The following is a 17,296-nucleotide window of genomic DNA, read 5'->3' as shown; positions in this document are numbered from 1 at the left end:
TCCTGGGGCCTGGAGATATGTCAGGAAAAGGATGACACACATCTGTTACCAGGGTGCTTACTAAAATGTCCCCAGATTGCCTTCCGAGACAGATTTCGAGATAAGAGGAAGAGGGGAAGATTCAGCTGAAGAAATCAGACCAAATATAACTGACTATTATCTTTCCTAGAAAATATTCATTCCTCGAAAAGAAACTTTACTAGTTACCACGACAAGTTTTCTTATCACGTACTTTTAAAAACTTTTAGAAATGACTAATGAGTCTACAATAATGAGTATGTAGTACTTTTTATCTAGGAAATCTTTGCCAGGAAAAGAGATCCCATTTGATTTTAGAGGGGAAAAAAGAAAGGCGAGGGGAACCCGGGTTGCTCTTTTTCAGAGGAATCTCCTAAAGCTCAGTCATATGTTCCTCTTCTCCTTTCTGAAGAACCCCGACCTGGTGGCGTTACCTGCAAACATTCTCTTCCCCAACGTGGGGACAGAGCTCTGTCCCCAGAAGACCAAATTGGCATCTCAAGAGAGCCTTTAAGGATATAAACTACTATTCCCTTATTAAAGAATTTGAGAAAATCAAAGGCAGAAAAATACCCAGTCAAGTCCGAGGCCAGGCCAGGCCTGTGTGGTAGGAACCTCCAGGGTAAGGCCCTGGTCTTCTCTGAGTGGGCCTCCAGTAGTGGTTCCGAACCGCAAATCATCAAATGTTGTACCCACTCCTCCACCCTTCCAGGCAAAATCCGGGACTAGACAAATCTTGTGCCAAACTCAATTCTGGGGGAGAAAGAAAAGGCAAAGTTTGCCCCCAGTATATTACCTTCAACCCAGTGGGGACCCCAGAAGGGAACGGAGGAAAATATTTAGGGACTGTGACAAGAAGTCAGAAGCTGGTCTCGGTCCCAGCAACTTGAGCTACTTCACTTACCATCTCTGATGTCCAAAGCTTGGTTTAGCGGTTCAGGAATGTTTTATTAACCTCTACCTGGCCTGTAAATCATAAGCACTCAACGGGCCAACGTTAAACGGCCAAATACAATCACAGAGCAGTGAAAACTGTCTAGTTCACTTTATGTCAGGATTACCTGCCAACTCCTACTCCCTCTACACGGGAAGAGCATGAAGTGTACAGTACCAGAAAAGGACTAAGGATAGATGAAGGCCAGCAGGAAGGCCATGAGGAGCCCAGACACCTCCAGAAGGCTGGCTGTCTTCCTCCTTCTCGCTCTGTCCTCATATCAGAATGACAAGACATGCAGCTGCTTTATCCTCCAGCAAAACCGAGGCTGACATAGAGTCCAAATAGACATATTTGTCTAAATACACCAGCCCCATACCAAGTCTCTTATGTGGAAACAGGCTCTGACAGTCAGCTAGACTGACCCTCTCACTTATGGAACAGCCCCGACTTGTCTCCTGCCTCAAAACCCTCACATGTGTTTGTTACTCCCTCCCAACACTCCAGGGGCCAGCTCCTGTTCACCCTTCAGATTTTAGCTTAAACCTAACTTCCTCAGAAAGGCCTTCCCTGGCCTCCAAACTAAAGTAGATTCCTCACATCTATTAGTCCCTCTCCGGGCATCCTTTACTGTCCTTCATAGCACCACCACAATTTACAATTCTGCACATTTCTGTTTACTTCTGTAACGTCTGCCTCCCCCACTAGTAGATGGTGAGCTACATGAAAGCTTAGGAAGCACTTCTGCCTTTCTCACCAATGTAAACCAACTCCTAGCATGTAGTAGGTTGCTTGGTATTTGCTGAATTAATTAATTAATGTAATGGCACACCTTTCCTTCTATAATCTTAAAGAATAAGGTCACCTAGCCAAATCTTCAGAACACTAAGAATGCTGGGAGAAGAAATGAAAGAAAGCAAGGAACCAGGCCAAGTGAAAGAAAGCAAGGAACCAGGCCAAGTGCTCAAATAGCCCCAACCTATTACAAAGAGTAGGTGACTAACAAGCAAGAAGCTGTCTGGAAAGGGACTGAGAGTCAGGCCTCAAATACTACAACACTCAAGACACCAGCCCCGAAGCCCACAGAGGCCTAAGACTGTGAAGTCACACATTTTTGGGTGTCCTTGGGCTTTCATTTGAGAAAACATGTGAGAAACTAAATGGTGAAACTGGTTAGCTGATGGAGGGGACTCAAGAGTCTCAGGGCAGGATGACAGGAGCAGCATGAAATCTCTGCCCTCTTGCTTTGGGGAGCCACCTTCTCTTTCCCCAGCAAATTTCATATCACACAAGCATTTTGTAATGCTATGTGGACCCCAAGTTCACGTCTGGCCTCCCAGGTTCATAAGAACCTGGCACTCCAGGAAGTTTACATTCAGGAGGAAGTCCAGGCCCAAAGCTTGACATCAAAGATAGGGACCTCTTTTTGCTATGCTGTCAAACAAGACCTAGGCAGAGCTGGGGTCACCCAGTGGACAGCTAACATGCCCAGTCTACCTCTGGAGGGCCTCCTTCCCTTCACCTTCGCAGACTGTTTGCAGAACAATCACTGGCACTGGCCACAGGCTTGCATTATGCTCATTTCCCCGTCCCCAAGCTCTGGGGCAAGTTTAAAAGTCCTCGTCCTGTCTCAGAATCAGGTCTGAATTAATACCCTTCCTCAAAAGATCTCCAGTAGCAAAGTGAAAACAGACGCATTTGACAATGCCCTTTGAAAGCCCCAGCAGGGACAACTGGTGACAATGCAGCCCTGGCTCTGAGAGAAACCTTAAGGTTAAAGGTTCACAGAGGCAGAAGAATTACCAAAGTACAAGTTTGTTCAAATTTCCTCCAGCACATTTAAACAACCAGGGTCAAGCTGAAGATTGCAGGCAGAAACCTATGAGACAACTCAGCCCCTTTGAACTGTGTGGAGAAAGGAAAATATACGGTCTGGGAGGGATCTATGTTATAGCTTTTAAAAAGGTTCTTGAAAAGGTCACCCCTGTTAACTCAAAATCAGCCCACTGAAGGATGTTTGAAAACTGGTTCTCTAAAACAACAGGGCTGCCGGGCCTTCACCGTGTGCGGTGAGCTGCACCGGGGTTCCGTGTTCCCGGCATTAGTGTGCTGACCCTCTGTGGGTCGTGAAATTAACCATCAGCACGGCAGAAATCTGCTCTGAGTTAAACTACTTTGCTACGCAAAGTGGCCTGAAAATGAAATATGAGGATTGAATTTCCATTGAAAGATTAACTTGTCTAACCTCAAGGCAGGCGTCCTCCACTGTGAACTCTGGCCAGTGGTTTAAAGCACCACAGGAGGGTGGGTAATTGCTGCAAGCAGTGGGAAAGGACCTCTTCATCCATTCCTTCATTCATTCATTCGTATATGCCTGTATCAAACATCTTCTATGTGCCAGGCCCTGTGCTGGGCCCTTGGAGATGGAGTTAAAAAATAATATTTATTATTTATTATAATAATAATTCCTGCCCTCAAAGGAATCAAGTTCAGTGGAAAACATAATCCAGTAAACAGAAAACAACAACAGATAGGAGAAAATGAGATCCTAGGGGTACGCATAGGATGTTTTAGGCCCTCAAATGAGGGTCATCTAATCCAGGCTGGGGAAGGCCAACAGTGACGCTTCCCAGAAAAGTGCATGTAGCCAGAAGACACAGCATGAGAGAGCATGGTCTGTAAGTAGTTCATTAAGCCTGCAGTCCTGAGAGAGAGAAAGACAGAGACAGAGAAACAGAGACCCAACAGGAAAGGCCTTATCAGCCATGCTGAGGAGTTTGGCCTTTATACCAATGGAGTGCAACTGAAGACTTTTAAACAGGGAAGTAAAATTATACTAGCAATTTAGAGAGAGTTCTTGGCTACAGAGGGAAGGACAGTTTCAAGAATTCGGCTGGAATCAGAGAGACTATGTGAAGGAATGTTGTACTCACCCAGTCAGGAGCTACTGGAGGTCTGTCCTAAGACAGCAGCTGTGGTGATGGAGAGGATTGCATGGGTTAGAGGACACGAAGGAAGGACAAGACTTGATAACCAATTCACACGAAGGTGAAGAAAGAGGACATGCTGAGGATCATGTCAAAGGTCGTGCCTTGGGAGAATGGAGGTATCATTCATGGGGAAGGTGAGGAAGTGGAGAGGGCGCACCTGCAGAGGTGGAGTCTGAGGGCCTGTGGTATTCACTGGTGGGAAAACTAGCCCGGCAAGCAGTTGGATATGCAAGTCTGGAACTGTCTATTGAAATTTAAATTAATTAAAATTAAATAAAATTAAAATTTAAGTTCCTCAGTTGCACTAGCCACGCTGCAAGTGCTCAATAGTCATGGCTACCATACAGGACTGTGCCACTACAGAACATTCCCATCGTCACAGAAAATTCTGTTGGAAAGTGCTGATCAAGCCCCTGCAGAGATTTTTTAAAACTGTCGCTTGCAACCAAAGTGTCTGTCAGCTCTCTCTGGGCCATGCTGAACGCTGATGGTAAAAAACAGCTGTGCTGGCAAACACCAGCTTCCCTACCCAGTCTTTCTGTGGTTACTTGTCTTGTGGAGTCAAACAGCGAGTGCTCAAAAATGGAGTCCTTCTTATATAAAGCCTTTTTTCTCTAGAGCATAAGTTCTGAGGACCGGCTCTGAATGTGCCCTGGATCATCGTTTTACAGAATAGGGAACAGTGAGTACGCGCACACACACAGAGGGTCTTTGGTGCTTATGGCATAAGGCCCTGAAATTCACCTGGAAATGGCCACAAGCAGAGGTGCTTTGTTTAAGTGCCATACCGCAATATAACTGGGAAGGCAGAGCTCTAGTCCCAAGGTCAGATGACCAAAGACAAGCCATTGACCCTCCTGGAGCTTTAAGCAACCCAAATCAATCTATGGTAAAGGATGAAGCCACAAGGCCAGACAAGGTGGGCTCCTGAGGCCAAGCAGGTCAATGCTAGCAATTCCAAGCACTAATGTTAAAAGAAAAAAGTCAAGTTTATCTTTAGGTAGCACCTGTGCATGCCACCAAAGAAATATCCTCAGGAAGTAGGTTAGAGACAAAGGAAATTATTTCAGTCTTCCTGAAGCCCCAAGACAAGGGAGGCATCATCACAACAGCAGAGATACGAGAAGAGGGAAAGTCAACTCCTCTCTCAGCAGCGAGACTTGTTTCTTCTCCTGCCAAGAGAGCATCACATTAACCAAGTCCTCCCCTCTCCCCACCAACCAAGGCCACTTCAAAGCAGCAGGAGCCTAATCACACAGCACAAGAAAATAAAAGAACCAATTAACAAAAAACAAAACTCAAATAATCCGGGGGAGAATGGAAGCAGAAATCTCTGTTTTTGACAAATCGACTTACATTTAAGCTGCTCCTCAGGAGCCGAGATTCCTACCAAAGCGGGCGGGGCTGAGGTCCAAGAGCCGCTCCTGGGCAAACCAGGGCCTCGGAAATCAGACTGGGTTAAATCCTCCATCCACCGCTGCTAACACATGCCCTGGAGCCAGCGCCTGCCCTACAGAGTCTCGTTTCCATGGGCTCTACAACGTAGAAGGCACTGCCTCCCTCGGGGTCTGGCCAGGAGGGTGGAGTGAGATCATCAAGGGTCTAGAGCAGTATCCAGCAGACAGCAGACGTTCCCAACACGTCCATCCCCCCTTTCCTTCTGAGAGGCAGACCGTTCCTCAGCCTCTGCTCAGCACTCCCACATCTGCACCCCGAGCCACACTTTCCCTCTGATGGTGTCCATCCTGCCTGCAGTGTCCCTCTCCCTCTCCCTCTTCCAGCTGGCTCTACAACAGGAATGGGGAGCGGGATGCCTGGCCCCCAGACCACTTGTCATGGGCCTTCTCCCCAGATTCTTAGTAAAAGCCACCAGAAGGATGTCCCAGCTTAGAACCCAGCCACCCTCCCCCCACAAGAGGCTCTCCAAGATCCTGAGCTCTGAGCCCGCCGGCCTCTGCAGCTTGGCCTCACAGTCTGCTCGCCCCTCTGTGAACTTCACATTCCAGCCCTCCCTTCGTATCTCGGTGTGTTTGTCCACTCCGAGTCCTCTGCCAGAAAGCCTCCCATCTTCTCCACTGGCAAAATCTCAACCGTCCATCAAAGCTCCTCAGAGACAGCCCCTCCTCCTGACTCGCCCATGACCTTTATGCCCGGCCTCACCTCCTCCCACTCCCCCAACATGAGGAAGTGGCATCCACTGACTGCTCCTCTTCTTTGGCCAGGTGTGCTCTCACACCTCCGACTGCTCAGGATGTTCCCTGCGTCTGCTCTGCCCATTCTTTTTCTCTGCCTGGAAACCTCCGGGTCTCTCCAGGCCCAGCCCAGTGTCCTCTCTGGTGGGACGCCCTTCCTGCCTGTCCCAGGCAGAGGCACTCACACGTTATGCTCCTCTTTATAAAGCCCTGACAACCCTGCATCTTATCATAACTGGCTGTTAGCACTGCCATCTGCTCTCCCCACCATGTCCCCCACCCCCACCCCAGGACTGTGAGCTCCTTGAAAACAGGCACATCTGTATCGGCCCTCAAATCCAAGACAAAGTGCACAATATATGTTTGTAGAATCTCTGAATAAATGGATGAAAACATGAAATAACAGTGCCATCTGATCCTCTCCCACCACACACGCTGCCAAAAGCCCTCAAAACAGGGGCTACAAGACCAAATGTCTACGGGTCCCAGGCACATAACAGAAAGAAGAGGCAATCTGAAGAGCACATGCCCCTTCTACTCAGCTTTAGGTGATAACTCCACTTCAGGCCACTGCCGCCATGCTGGACCATGGCTCCACGAATATGAAAATCTTGTGTTTCTAGAGAAGCCAGGAATCTGGGTTGTTATATGAGATCTCCTGATTTTTAAATGCTGGAAATGAATTTAAAAATTTTTTAAATATCATATGGACCATCGAAACATCTGCAGGCCAGACTCTGTACAAGACCCTAGTGTGGGATGAGACCTATCAAAGGATGAACAGGCAGGATGACTCATCACCTGCCAGGTACTAAGGACAGAAATGGGCAGACCCAGGAAGAGAACAAGAGGGACCCTAACAGCCCTTCTAGGAACAAGCAAATGGCACTTACTACCCACCTACCATAGCCCAGATAATGTGTTGGGCACATTTAATCCTCTCAATACATATTCACTTATTCAATTTGACTCAATTCAATTATTTGTTTAATGCAAATATTATTGAGTAAAGATAACCCACAGAATGGGAGAAAATATTTGCAAATCGTATATCTAATAAGGGACTGGAATCCAGGACACATAAAGAACTCTTACAACTTAATAATAAAAAGCCAAACCACCCAATTTAAAAAATGGGCAAAGGATCTGGACAGTTCCCCAAAGAAGATATAAAATGGCCAACAAGCACATGAAAACATGTTCAATATCACTAGCCATCAGGGAAGTACAAATTAAAGCCCAAATGAAGACACCACCTCACATCTACCAAGACGGCTATAATCCAAAAGACAGACAATAACAAGTGCTGGGGAGGATGTGGAGAAATTAGAACCCTCATACACTGCTGGTGGGAAAGTAAAATGGTGCAGCTGCTGTGGAAAACAGTATGGCAGTCCCTCAAAAAGAAGAAATAGGATTACTCTATGACCCAGCAATTCCACTCCTAGGTATATACCTAAGAGAATGAAAACATATGTCTACACAAAGACTTGTACACAAATGTTCATAGTACGATTCCTAAGAGCCAAAAAGTGGAAACAATCCAAATATCCTTCAACTGATGAATGGATTAAAAAACAAAAAAGTGGTATATCCATATACTGGAATACTATTCAGCCATAAAAAACAATGAAGTACAGCCGGGGGAAGGGGAATGGGGAGTTATTGTTTAATGGGTACCGAGTTTCAGTTTTGTAGAATGAAAAGAGTTCTAGAGATGGATGCCACTGAACTGTAAACTTAAAAATGGTTAAGATGGTAAATTTTACGTAATATGTACTTTACCACAATTAAAAATAAATAAAAATAGATTTTAAAAAAATGAAGTATAGTTCATGTGACAACATGGATGAACCTTGAAAGCATTACACTGAGTGAAAGAAGCCAGACACAGGCCACATCTTGTATGATTCCATTTATACGAAATGTCCAGAAAAGGTGAATCTATAAAGACATTAAGTAGACTAGTGGTTGCCTAGGCCTGGGGGGAGGGGAGAATGGAGAGTGACTGATAATGGGTATGGGGTTTCTATTTGTAGTGATGAAAATATTCTTAACTTAGATTGTGGCAATGACTATACAACTCTGAATATACTGAAAACTAATGACATGTACACTTGAAATGGAAGAATTTTATGGCATGTGAATTATATCTCAATAAAAATGTTTAAAAACATTACTGAATATCTACTCCATGTCAGGCCCTGGACTGGCCCTAGAGCTACAGATGTGATTCAGACGTTGTCTCTCTCCATGCACTGTTTCCAAGCTAGTGGGAACAACAGGTGGAAGCTAGCCACTGCAGCTGAGCAGTGGCGGCACGAGGTGCAACACCAGCCCGGACCCTCTGAGGGCTCATTCCTGCTCCCCATCCCACCCTGAGGCTGCCTAAGAAATGCCAGGCTCTGCCTCACCAGGACTGGGGCCTCCGGGTTACCCAGAGCACCAGAGCTACAGATACTGTCATCTTTGGTACAGTCTCAAAGGCCTACTGGTCAAAGGGAACAGATTTGAGTTCCAAGACAAAGGTGCCTCAACCCCAGCCTGTTTGAGGCTCCAGCCAACAAAGGAATGACAGCAGGGAATATGTCTCAGGGCTTAATTGATGGGTTGTTTCCTGGGATGCCTGCCCAAATCTTATTCCAACCTGGATGGAGTGATTTTGAAGAAAAACCCAAGAGACGTACTGACAGAAAACAAAGGAGATGCTAAGTGGAAAGTTTAAAAGCAATTAATTTTAAATGATTACAGCTTTACCAAAAGCTGTGGCTATGATTTCCTTCTGACTTTGATTATAACCTTCCAGCAAAATATTTGCCTTAAGAAGGCAAAGTCTTTGCATTATTTTCTATTCCTAGCATGACTACAAAAATATTCTTTGATTTAACATTTGATATGTTTTGTTCTCAAGGGCAAGCCCCATGAGAAGAAAAATGTACCCCAACAGAATGAAATATGACTACCTACTTCCATTTTTCTTTCCTGTTGGTTCCTGCTCAAATATTCTGCATTAATTTAAACTCAAGGCTGCGTCTCAGATGTTGTGCTACTCACACACTGTCACCCAAACCAAAGCAAAGTCACCTGCTGTCCAGCGCCAGGAGAAAGTGCCGCAGAGAAAGCTCAACCTGAGAGTGTCCTCGAGACAGCTAAAGGCATTCCAGCTTGGAAGGAGATCAGGAGGGGTCAGAGAGTGATAAGGTAGCAGGAAAAACAGAAACACTTGTGTCAGAATAGAGGAGCACTGAGTGAGGCCGATGGCCTACTGGAAATAAAGAGGCTTTAAGCAAATTAACACAAGAGACACCAGTACTGGCCTCAGCTTCACTTGATGGTAGAGGACATCACAGAAGCGGCAATGGAGAGGAGACTCTTCAGTGATGGTGCGTGCCTTTTAACAACAGAAAATAACACGATTTCTCTTTCAACAAGAGAAAATAAAAGGCAGCTCTCCCTGGGTGAGCACCAAGGTACAGGGAACCAAGGCCTGACAGACTCTAGGAGCTAAAGAAGTTAAGGTTAAGGTTAAGAATATAAGGTTTCCACTTACATCAACTCCTTTAAATATGCCTCAATATTTTAGGACAAACATATATGATACCGTAATGTATTTCTACACAGATTCATAAGAAGACTAGCGGCAAAGAAAACCAAAAGTGTTTTTTATTTGTTTGTTTGTCTGTTTGGTTTTGCATTAGAATAACGCCCAAATTCCTTGCGTGGCCAGGCCCCTAGTTTGTTTTCTCTGCTTGTACCACGCTGCTTTCTGGGCATTATGTGCGGATGCCCAAAGGGTAACGTAAAAAATCTGGTTGAAAACACACATTCGTTCACACACACAAACACCCTGTTACGTGAGTCCAAAGAGAGCATCTCAGACAGACAGCAAATAGACTGATAAAACTCCTGCAGACTCCTTGACAAAACAGGCCACGGACACAAGTGCTTTCTCTACATTGGCACCAAGAGCACAGAAAGTTGGAAAAACAGAGAAGGCAAAGTAGCTTAAGCCAGCCCTGGTGGTCTAGTGGTTAAGATCTGGGGCTCTCACCACCACGGCCCAAGTTCGTTTCCCAGTCAGGCTGTCATACTGTGGCACTGTCGGCTGTCACACTGTGGCAGGTGCGTGTTGCTGGGATGCTGAAAGCTGTGCCACCGGGATTTCAAACACCAGCAGGGTGACCCACGGTGGACAGGTTTCAGTGGAGCTTCCAGACTAAGACAGACGAGGAAGAAGGACCTGGCCCCCCCAGTTCCGAAAAAACTGGCCACAAAAACCCTGTAAACAGCAGCAGAGCATTGTCTGAGAGAGCTCTGGAAGGTGAGAGGACAGCGCAAAAAGACCGGGCAGGGTTCCTCTCTGCTGTCCACAGGGTCACTAGGAGTCGGAATCCACTGGATGGCACTAACGACAACCAAAGTAGCTTAAATTTTACAAAGAATGTTCTCTCCCTCGCTGCAGAGACAGAAATCCCCGGGGCTACTGATTGTTTTCCCTCCAAAGTAACCCTGAGTCAAACTTACAGGGCTTTGGCAGCTCCCAACAGCTCCGGCCAGGGAGGTCCCAGAGAGGGTCCAAGCCATGGAGGAAGCATCGCTTAAATGGTGGGCACAGGAGGCAAGAGATCAGGGCGACAAGTCGTGGCAGAAGAGCTGCTGTTCATTAACAACCGGAACAAAAGACCAGGAGACAATACACTGTTAATCCTAGCAGCCACCAGAGGACTATAAATTGCCAAGCCAAGATACCAGCATTTGTCAGCTCTCCTCTTTCCTGCCAGAGTTAGATTGAGGATGGGCCCAAGTCCCTCACCCCCACCCAAGTCTTTAAAACATACATTACTGAATCTTTCTGAAGTTCTAACCCTGAGAGATTTATACTCTAAAATGGATTAGAAAAAAATACTGCCCTGAAACACTCATGCAGGGGCTGGAGTGGACGGGTACAGTTTTTCATTCACACTGAGAAGGCCAGAGGATGCGCTGTGTGGTCAGATCAACGTGGGCTCCAACCAAGCTCTGACACCTACAAACTGTTCCCTGACCTCTCTGAACCTCTGCTTTTTCATCTGTAAAATGGGAATATCACCTCTTCCCTCACAGGATTATTAAACGAACAAAAAAAAAAAAAACAGCACAGGATAGCACTAAATAAATGCTAAGTACTATTGTCATTATGAACCCCCAGCATCACTTAGGAGTTTTATCTATGGCCACAGGGATCAAGGAGATAAAACCCAATTTTCTCTAAGTTAAGAAAGGATTCTTTTTGTATATGAAAGTATTTTGCGGGGAGCAATGGAATTAAAGAGAGCCAGCTTTAAGATATATTAAACGTTAAAGATATCATCATGGAACTCAGACAACTGTTCTAATTTCCTTCTACTGGGGATAATATATTCAGCAAGGAGTCTAAATCATGCAGCTAGCAGGGAGCTCTAACAAGAGCCCAGTCTCCCAGCAAGCCCAGGCACAGGTACATTGCCTGCCGCAGTAAGAGTCTCTGCCCCGCAATCTTGCTTCCTTCACAGGCTTGATCACGGCACAAACCTGACCTTCCAAAGCCCTTAGGAAAATCTACACTAAGGGCCTAATCTAAGCCCCACACTTACCACCCCACAGGATCTGGCCCACCAACCCTTCCACCTTCATCTTTGGCACATCTCCCCACACACCATGCTAATTTCCAGCCACGACTAAATGCTGGCAATTATCTCTGATTCTAAACAGACAAGAGGGCAGGTTTAAGCCTCAGAGACTTGCCCAGGCATTTCCTCCAGTAGGAAAGCCCTTCTTTCTCCATCATACCCTATACCCACTCCCCAGCAAAGTGAATTATTCCTGCTTTTGTCCTATGTGTAGAGGTCTAATAGGTCACTCTGCACATGGGACAGTGCCCATTTCCCAGCTCTGCTGTCAGCTCCTAGAGGAAGGGAAATGAATCAACATGCATTATGTACCTATGGCAGGCCAGGCCTCATGCTGATTGCTTTCTGTCCACTAACCCATGAAGACGGTTCTCTGCTCACTATAGCTGGCTAGCCCAGGAGCTGGTACACAGCTTCATTCATTGGGAACTTACTAAACGCCTAGGACATGCCAGGCTCTGGCCCAAGCACTGAGAATATGCTGGTGAATCAGACAGACACAGTTCTTGCTCTGCTTTCATGGGGGACACAGACATCAACAAGCAAACACATAGAGTATCAGACAGTGAAAAGGGCTATGAGGAAATAAAACAGGGACATCAGACAGTATGAGGGGGACAGAGAGTTGAGAACACTTCAGATAGGGAGGTCAGAGGAGGCCTCTGAGGAGGTGACATTCGAGCTGAGACAAATGATGAGGAGCCAGACGTGCCAAACAGAGGGAAGAGCAGGTGCAAAGACTGACCCGTTCAGTAAGCGTAAATGAGGCCAGAGTGACTGAGGGTCAGGAGCGAGGGCTGAGGCTCAGAGGGAGGAGGAGGCCAGACCACGGGTCCTGTGCCACAAAGAGGAGCCTGCATTTTACTCTAAGCACAACGGGAAGCCACTGAAAAGTCCTGAAGCTGAGGGCTGACGTGACCTGGTGAACATCTGTAAAAGGAGTACACTGCCTACTGTGTGGGGAATGAACTACACGGAGGAGGCAAGCGAGCGGTCAGGAGAGGAAGAACAGGTCCAGAATTGTCGGAGGTCCAGCTGCCATAAGCCAGGATTTGGCTTCTGGAGCCATTTCAAGAAGGCAAAGATGTCCATGGGTTTACGGATCACAAGGATAACTAAAGGTATTAACCAGATCCAGGGAAGAGGCAGCAGAGTTAGGTTCCAACACCAGCCCAGGGTATTTTACTTTCCAAGCTTCAGTTTCCTCATCTGAAAAGTAGGGCTAACATTCCCGCCACACTCCCACCACTTGGGGTTGATGCAGAGATGTAAGTTCTTAGCATCGGGCCTGGGCCAGAGCAGGTACTCAAATGTGAGCACCCTTCCCCTCAAAAGAAAAAAAAAATCTACTTTTTTTCTTATTTCCCTGAAAAGGAGAGTGGGAATCTCATCTATTTAAGGAAGAATAGTAGCAGCCTTGGTCTCACCATTCCAACGTGCTCAGGTCACATTTTTTTTTGTTTTTGTGTGAGGAAGATCAGCCCTGAGCTAACATCCACGCTAATCCTCTTCTTTTTGCTGAGGAAGACAGGCTCTGAGCTAACATCTATTGCCAATCCTCCTCGTTTTTTTTCCCCCCCCAAAGCCCCAGTAGATAGTTGTGTGTCATAGTTGCACATCCTTTTAGTTGCTGTATGTGGGATGCGGCCTCAGCATGGCCGGAGAAGCAGTGCGTCGGTGCACGCCTGGGATCTGAACCCGGGCCGCCAGTAGCAGAGCGCACGCACTTAACCGCTAAGCCACGGGGCCGGCCCCTCAGGTCACATTTTAATGCCTGTAAGAAGACGAGGGAAGTCTCTTCACTCAGCAGGAGAGACAAGCAAGAGCCACACTGTACCTACAAGAGAAAAATTCCTCTTCTTTTCTTCTGTGCTTTTATAGTCTAAACCAAGGACTTGCCAAATTCTTGGGGGCATTATAATTTGGTTATACAGGATCAGGCTGGCACCTGAAACCTTTCTGTCCTCTGAAGAGCTTCTCTCTAAATGTCTATGTTGGAAGGAGGTGGGTGTGGTATAAAGTGACCTGGGAAGTGTGGGAAAGAGCTCCAGCTTTGGAGGCAAGCAGACCTGGGCTGTACCACTCACCAGCAGCCTCTCTAAGGCCCAATTTCCTCAACTGTTCGCCAGCAACCACCACACTCCTTGCAGGGTTTGCCCAGGAAGCGTCAAACGTGCAAGAAAGGCCAAGCCAATCCAAAGCTTCATGCCTACCGCTACCTGCCAGGGCATGGAGGCCCAGAAGCAGGTTCAAAGGTCACACAGGCAGTAAGGGAGAAAGCCAGGCCTCAAGCTTTCCTCAAGATAGGCCTAGTCAGGCCGAGTTCTGACTCTAAAAGCATGTCCTTCGCCACTTGCCTACACAGTTTACCAGAAAACTCTGAGAATTTGCCTTCTTGTTTTTTTTAACCTATCTCTTCCACCTTCACCCTAGACTGGCTCAGAGGACATGTCTTAAAATGCGTTTGGATGCGACCAAACAATTCAGTTATAAGGGGAGGGGAAAAGGGTAGAGAGGATCAAGTGCCCGTTAATAGTCACCTGATGACTAAAACATGGCTTGAGTAGAAGACTTTAGGCAGTGTGACTTTGGGCAGGTCCCCTCCCCTCTTTGAGCCTCCATTTCCTCTACTGTAAAATGGGGAAATGATCTGACTGCCTGCAGCATGGAACAGCTGGGAGACAACAGAGATGAAAGTACTTAACACACTCATCACTATAGCGGGGACCTGCCAATAAAATCATCTGCCCAATCTATCTTCTCATAACTGCTTATAGGCATAGAGAATTTCACTGGAAGGAAACAGAAGGAAACGGAAACTGGGAAAGTAAGCAGGTACCTGGGTCTGCAGTGAGCAGGAGGAGACTTCCTTTAGCCATACACCCTTTTGTGCCATGTGCCTGGATTATTGTCTCATTTTTCTCTAAAAACAAAACAAGTTTTAAAGCCCTGTCCATAGATTTAAGTGTAGTAAAATGAGTCTGGAAAAGTTATCCCCAAAGGTATCATAGTGGCTTCCTCTGGAGAGATAGGAGAGGTAGTTAGGGGACTTTTGCCTGATTTGTAATGTTCTATTTCTTCAACAGTAGAATGTATTCTTGTACTACTTATATAATTAGAAATTAATTAAATGGTACAACATCTTAGGAGAACATTTTGGCAGTACTCATCGTGAGTGAAAATACACATGCCCTTTGCCCCAGCCAGTTCAGTTCTGGGAGCTCATCCTACAAATATAGTAGCACATCCACCAAAGACTTCTGTTCTAGAAAATTCAGAGAAACACCGTGAGCAAAAACTGGAAACGAGATACTGTCCATCGTTAAGAGATTAGTTAAGAAAATGTTGGTACAAGTGCACAACGGAATTTTATGTGACTTTTAAAAAGAACGATGTGGCTTTATATGCACAGATATGGAGCCCTTAATGTTGAGTAAAACAATGTACACGATGTTACCATTTTGTAAAAAGAAGAAGAAAAAGAGGAGGGGGGTCTACATGCACACAGATATGCTTGTCTTTACATGGAATTTTTCTGAAATGACACACAAGAAACGGGGAACAGTGGCTGACTCTGGGAATGGGAACCAGGAGACCAAAGAACAGGTGGGTGGAGACTTCTTTTTTGACACTTTTTACGCATACCCTGTCTGTAGTCCTTGAGTTTTCTTAACTTGTTCCTGTATTACAAACACATCTTGTAAAAACAGAAAAAAAGGAAAGCACTCTCTGCTCGGTTGTGCTGGGTGGGAAAAGCGTCCCAGTCAGCGGCCGTGAGTTCGAGTCCCCACTGCGCTCGCCGCTGCGGGCCCGGCGCGTCACGCCGCCCTCGGCCTCGGCGGCGCCGCGGAGCGAGGCGAGCGCCCCCCGGCCGCGGAGCCCCGCCGCCCCCCGGCCCGCGCTCACCGCCAATGATGGTCCGGATGAGGGAGGCGTGCCCGGGGCAGTCGACCAGCGTGACCTGCAGCTGCGGCTCGCCGGGCGCCGCCGGGGCCGCGGGCAGCGCCGAGCGCAGGCGCGCGGGCAGGGGCACCGAGAAGCAGGAGAAGCCCAGGTCGAGCGTGATGCCGCGCTCGCGGCTCTGCGGCTGCTTGTCGAAGGCGGCGGTGGAGGCCGTGGTGCTCAGCGCCCGCGCCAGCGCCGTCTTGCCGCTGTCGATGTGGCCCAGCACGCCCACGTTCACGTTCAGCCGCCGCCCGGCCATACCGCCGCCGCCGCCTCGGTCACTGCCCGCCGCCCCGCCCGCCGCTGCGGTCCGGCCCCCTAAGCGGCCCCCCCGCAACAAGCGCGCCGGCACGCCGTTCCGGCCCGGAGCTTCCGCCCTCCCGGCGCCCGCGGGCACGGCCGGGCACCGCGCGCGAGGAGGGTGCCCCAGGGACGGGTCTTGGCCGGGGTGACCGACTGCAGGGCGGCTCTCTCACCTTGCCCTTCCCACCTGAAGCCTCTAGGAGCCCGAGATTGGGGGGATCCATCCATCCATCCATTCATTTATTTCAACGAGCTCGTATTAAGTGCCTCCTGGGTACCGGGCACTGCCTATTCGGCACTGGGATACAGTGCTCTCTCGACTTTATATTGTATTGGGGTGGGGGTCAGACAAACAGGAGAACTAACGACTGAACCAGACCATTTCAGAGAGTGAGAAGCCCTCTAGGAAGAATGAAAGCAGAGATTCCAAGGCCTGGAGGGCCAGAGGAGGGAGGACAGCTGCCCGACCAGGGACGTCAGGCAAGGCCTCTCCGAGCGGCTGAGGGAAGTGAGAGTCCAGTGTTGAGCAGCTAGCCACGGGAAAGCCTGGGAAAGACTGTCAGAAGATGGAAAAGAAAGGTGTTCTCTCTGTCTCAGAAACTCTCACCCAGGGAGTCTGTAGGTAGCCTGGCCTTAGGAGGGGCTGCAGAGGTCCATACTGTCTGGAAAATGTTCTGTGTATGTGTGTGCTTCTGCTGAAGAGAGTCCAGAACTCTCACTAGATCCTCGAAGTGTCTGGAACCACACAGTCAACAACCAGGGGTCACAAACTTAAGTGTCTTCACTGGCCAGGCAAGAAACTCAAAGGAAAGAAATTAGCAGGGTTTAAGATGCCAGAGAGTGGTGGAGACTGGAGAAATGGAGAGCACATGTCCTGTGTAAAGAGGGAAGCCACGGCTCAGCTTCCGCCAATTGATACCAGGCAGGAATGCTAGCCCAACTTCCCCCATCTTCCCATTTTTCAAGAGAAGAGAGTGTTTCTATATGGAATCTGACTTTTACATGTCAGCAACTAATTTAGCTTTTAATTTAAACACTCTGGTGGCCAAGCACAAAGTTCGCTTGATTCCGCCCAGCAGCCAGTTTGCCCCCCGTGATGAGCCAGGCCGTGTTCTAAAATACTCACACTTGCAGTAAGTGCTCCCTGATGCCTCCCATGGTCCAGGCCCTGCACTAGGAACAAGGTCCCGGAGATAAGCAGACACTGTCCAGTCCATCCCGCAGCCCAGGGAGGAGGAGAGCACATGCAGGGATAGCGCCAAGCCA

General features: G+C 47.8%; 1 protein-coding gene across 4 annotated transcripts in view; it reads right to left on the bottom strand.

The window, feature by feature from the left end:
• Nucleotides 1–16,018, bottom strand: part of EEFSEC (eukaryotic elongation factor, selenocysteine-tRNA specific) — a 257,194-nt gene extending 241,176 nt beyond the window's left edge. For 2 of the 4 annotated variants that reach the window (XM_087431641.1, XM_087431643.1), the window contains exons 1-2: nt 15,689–16,018; nt 14,622–14,705 (exon numbers count right to left, since the gene is read on the bottom strand). In XM_087431641.1, coding sequence (XP_087287767.1) covers nt 14,622–14,705; nt 15,689–15,986 — 382 coding nt within the window. In that variant the 5' untranslated portion in view covers nt 15,987–16,018. The remainder of the gene's footprint in view (nt 1–14,621; nt 14,706–15,688) is intronic. The other 2 variants (XM_087431642.1, XM_087431644.1) reach the window with 1 other exon arrangement.
• Nucleotides 16,019–17,296: the final 1,278 nt, after the last annotated feature.

This window comes from Ceratotherium simum, chromosome 5 (assembly GCF_057802395.1).
Source record: "Ceratotherium simum simum isolate JZ-2026a chromosome 5, ASM5780239v1, whole genome shotgun sequence".
Taxonomy (NCBI): Eukaryota; Metazoa; Chordata; class Mammalia; order Perissodactyla; family Rhinocerotidae; genus Ceratotherium; species Ceratotherium simum.
Note: the sequence above shows the minus strand (reverse complement) of the source record. Positions and strands in the feature narration are given on the sequence as shown.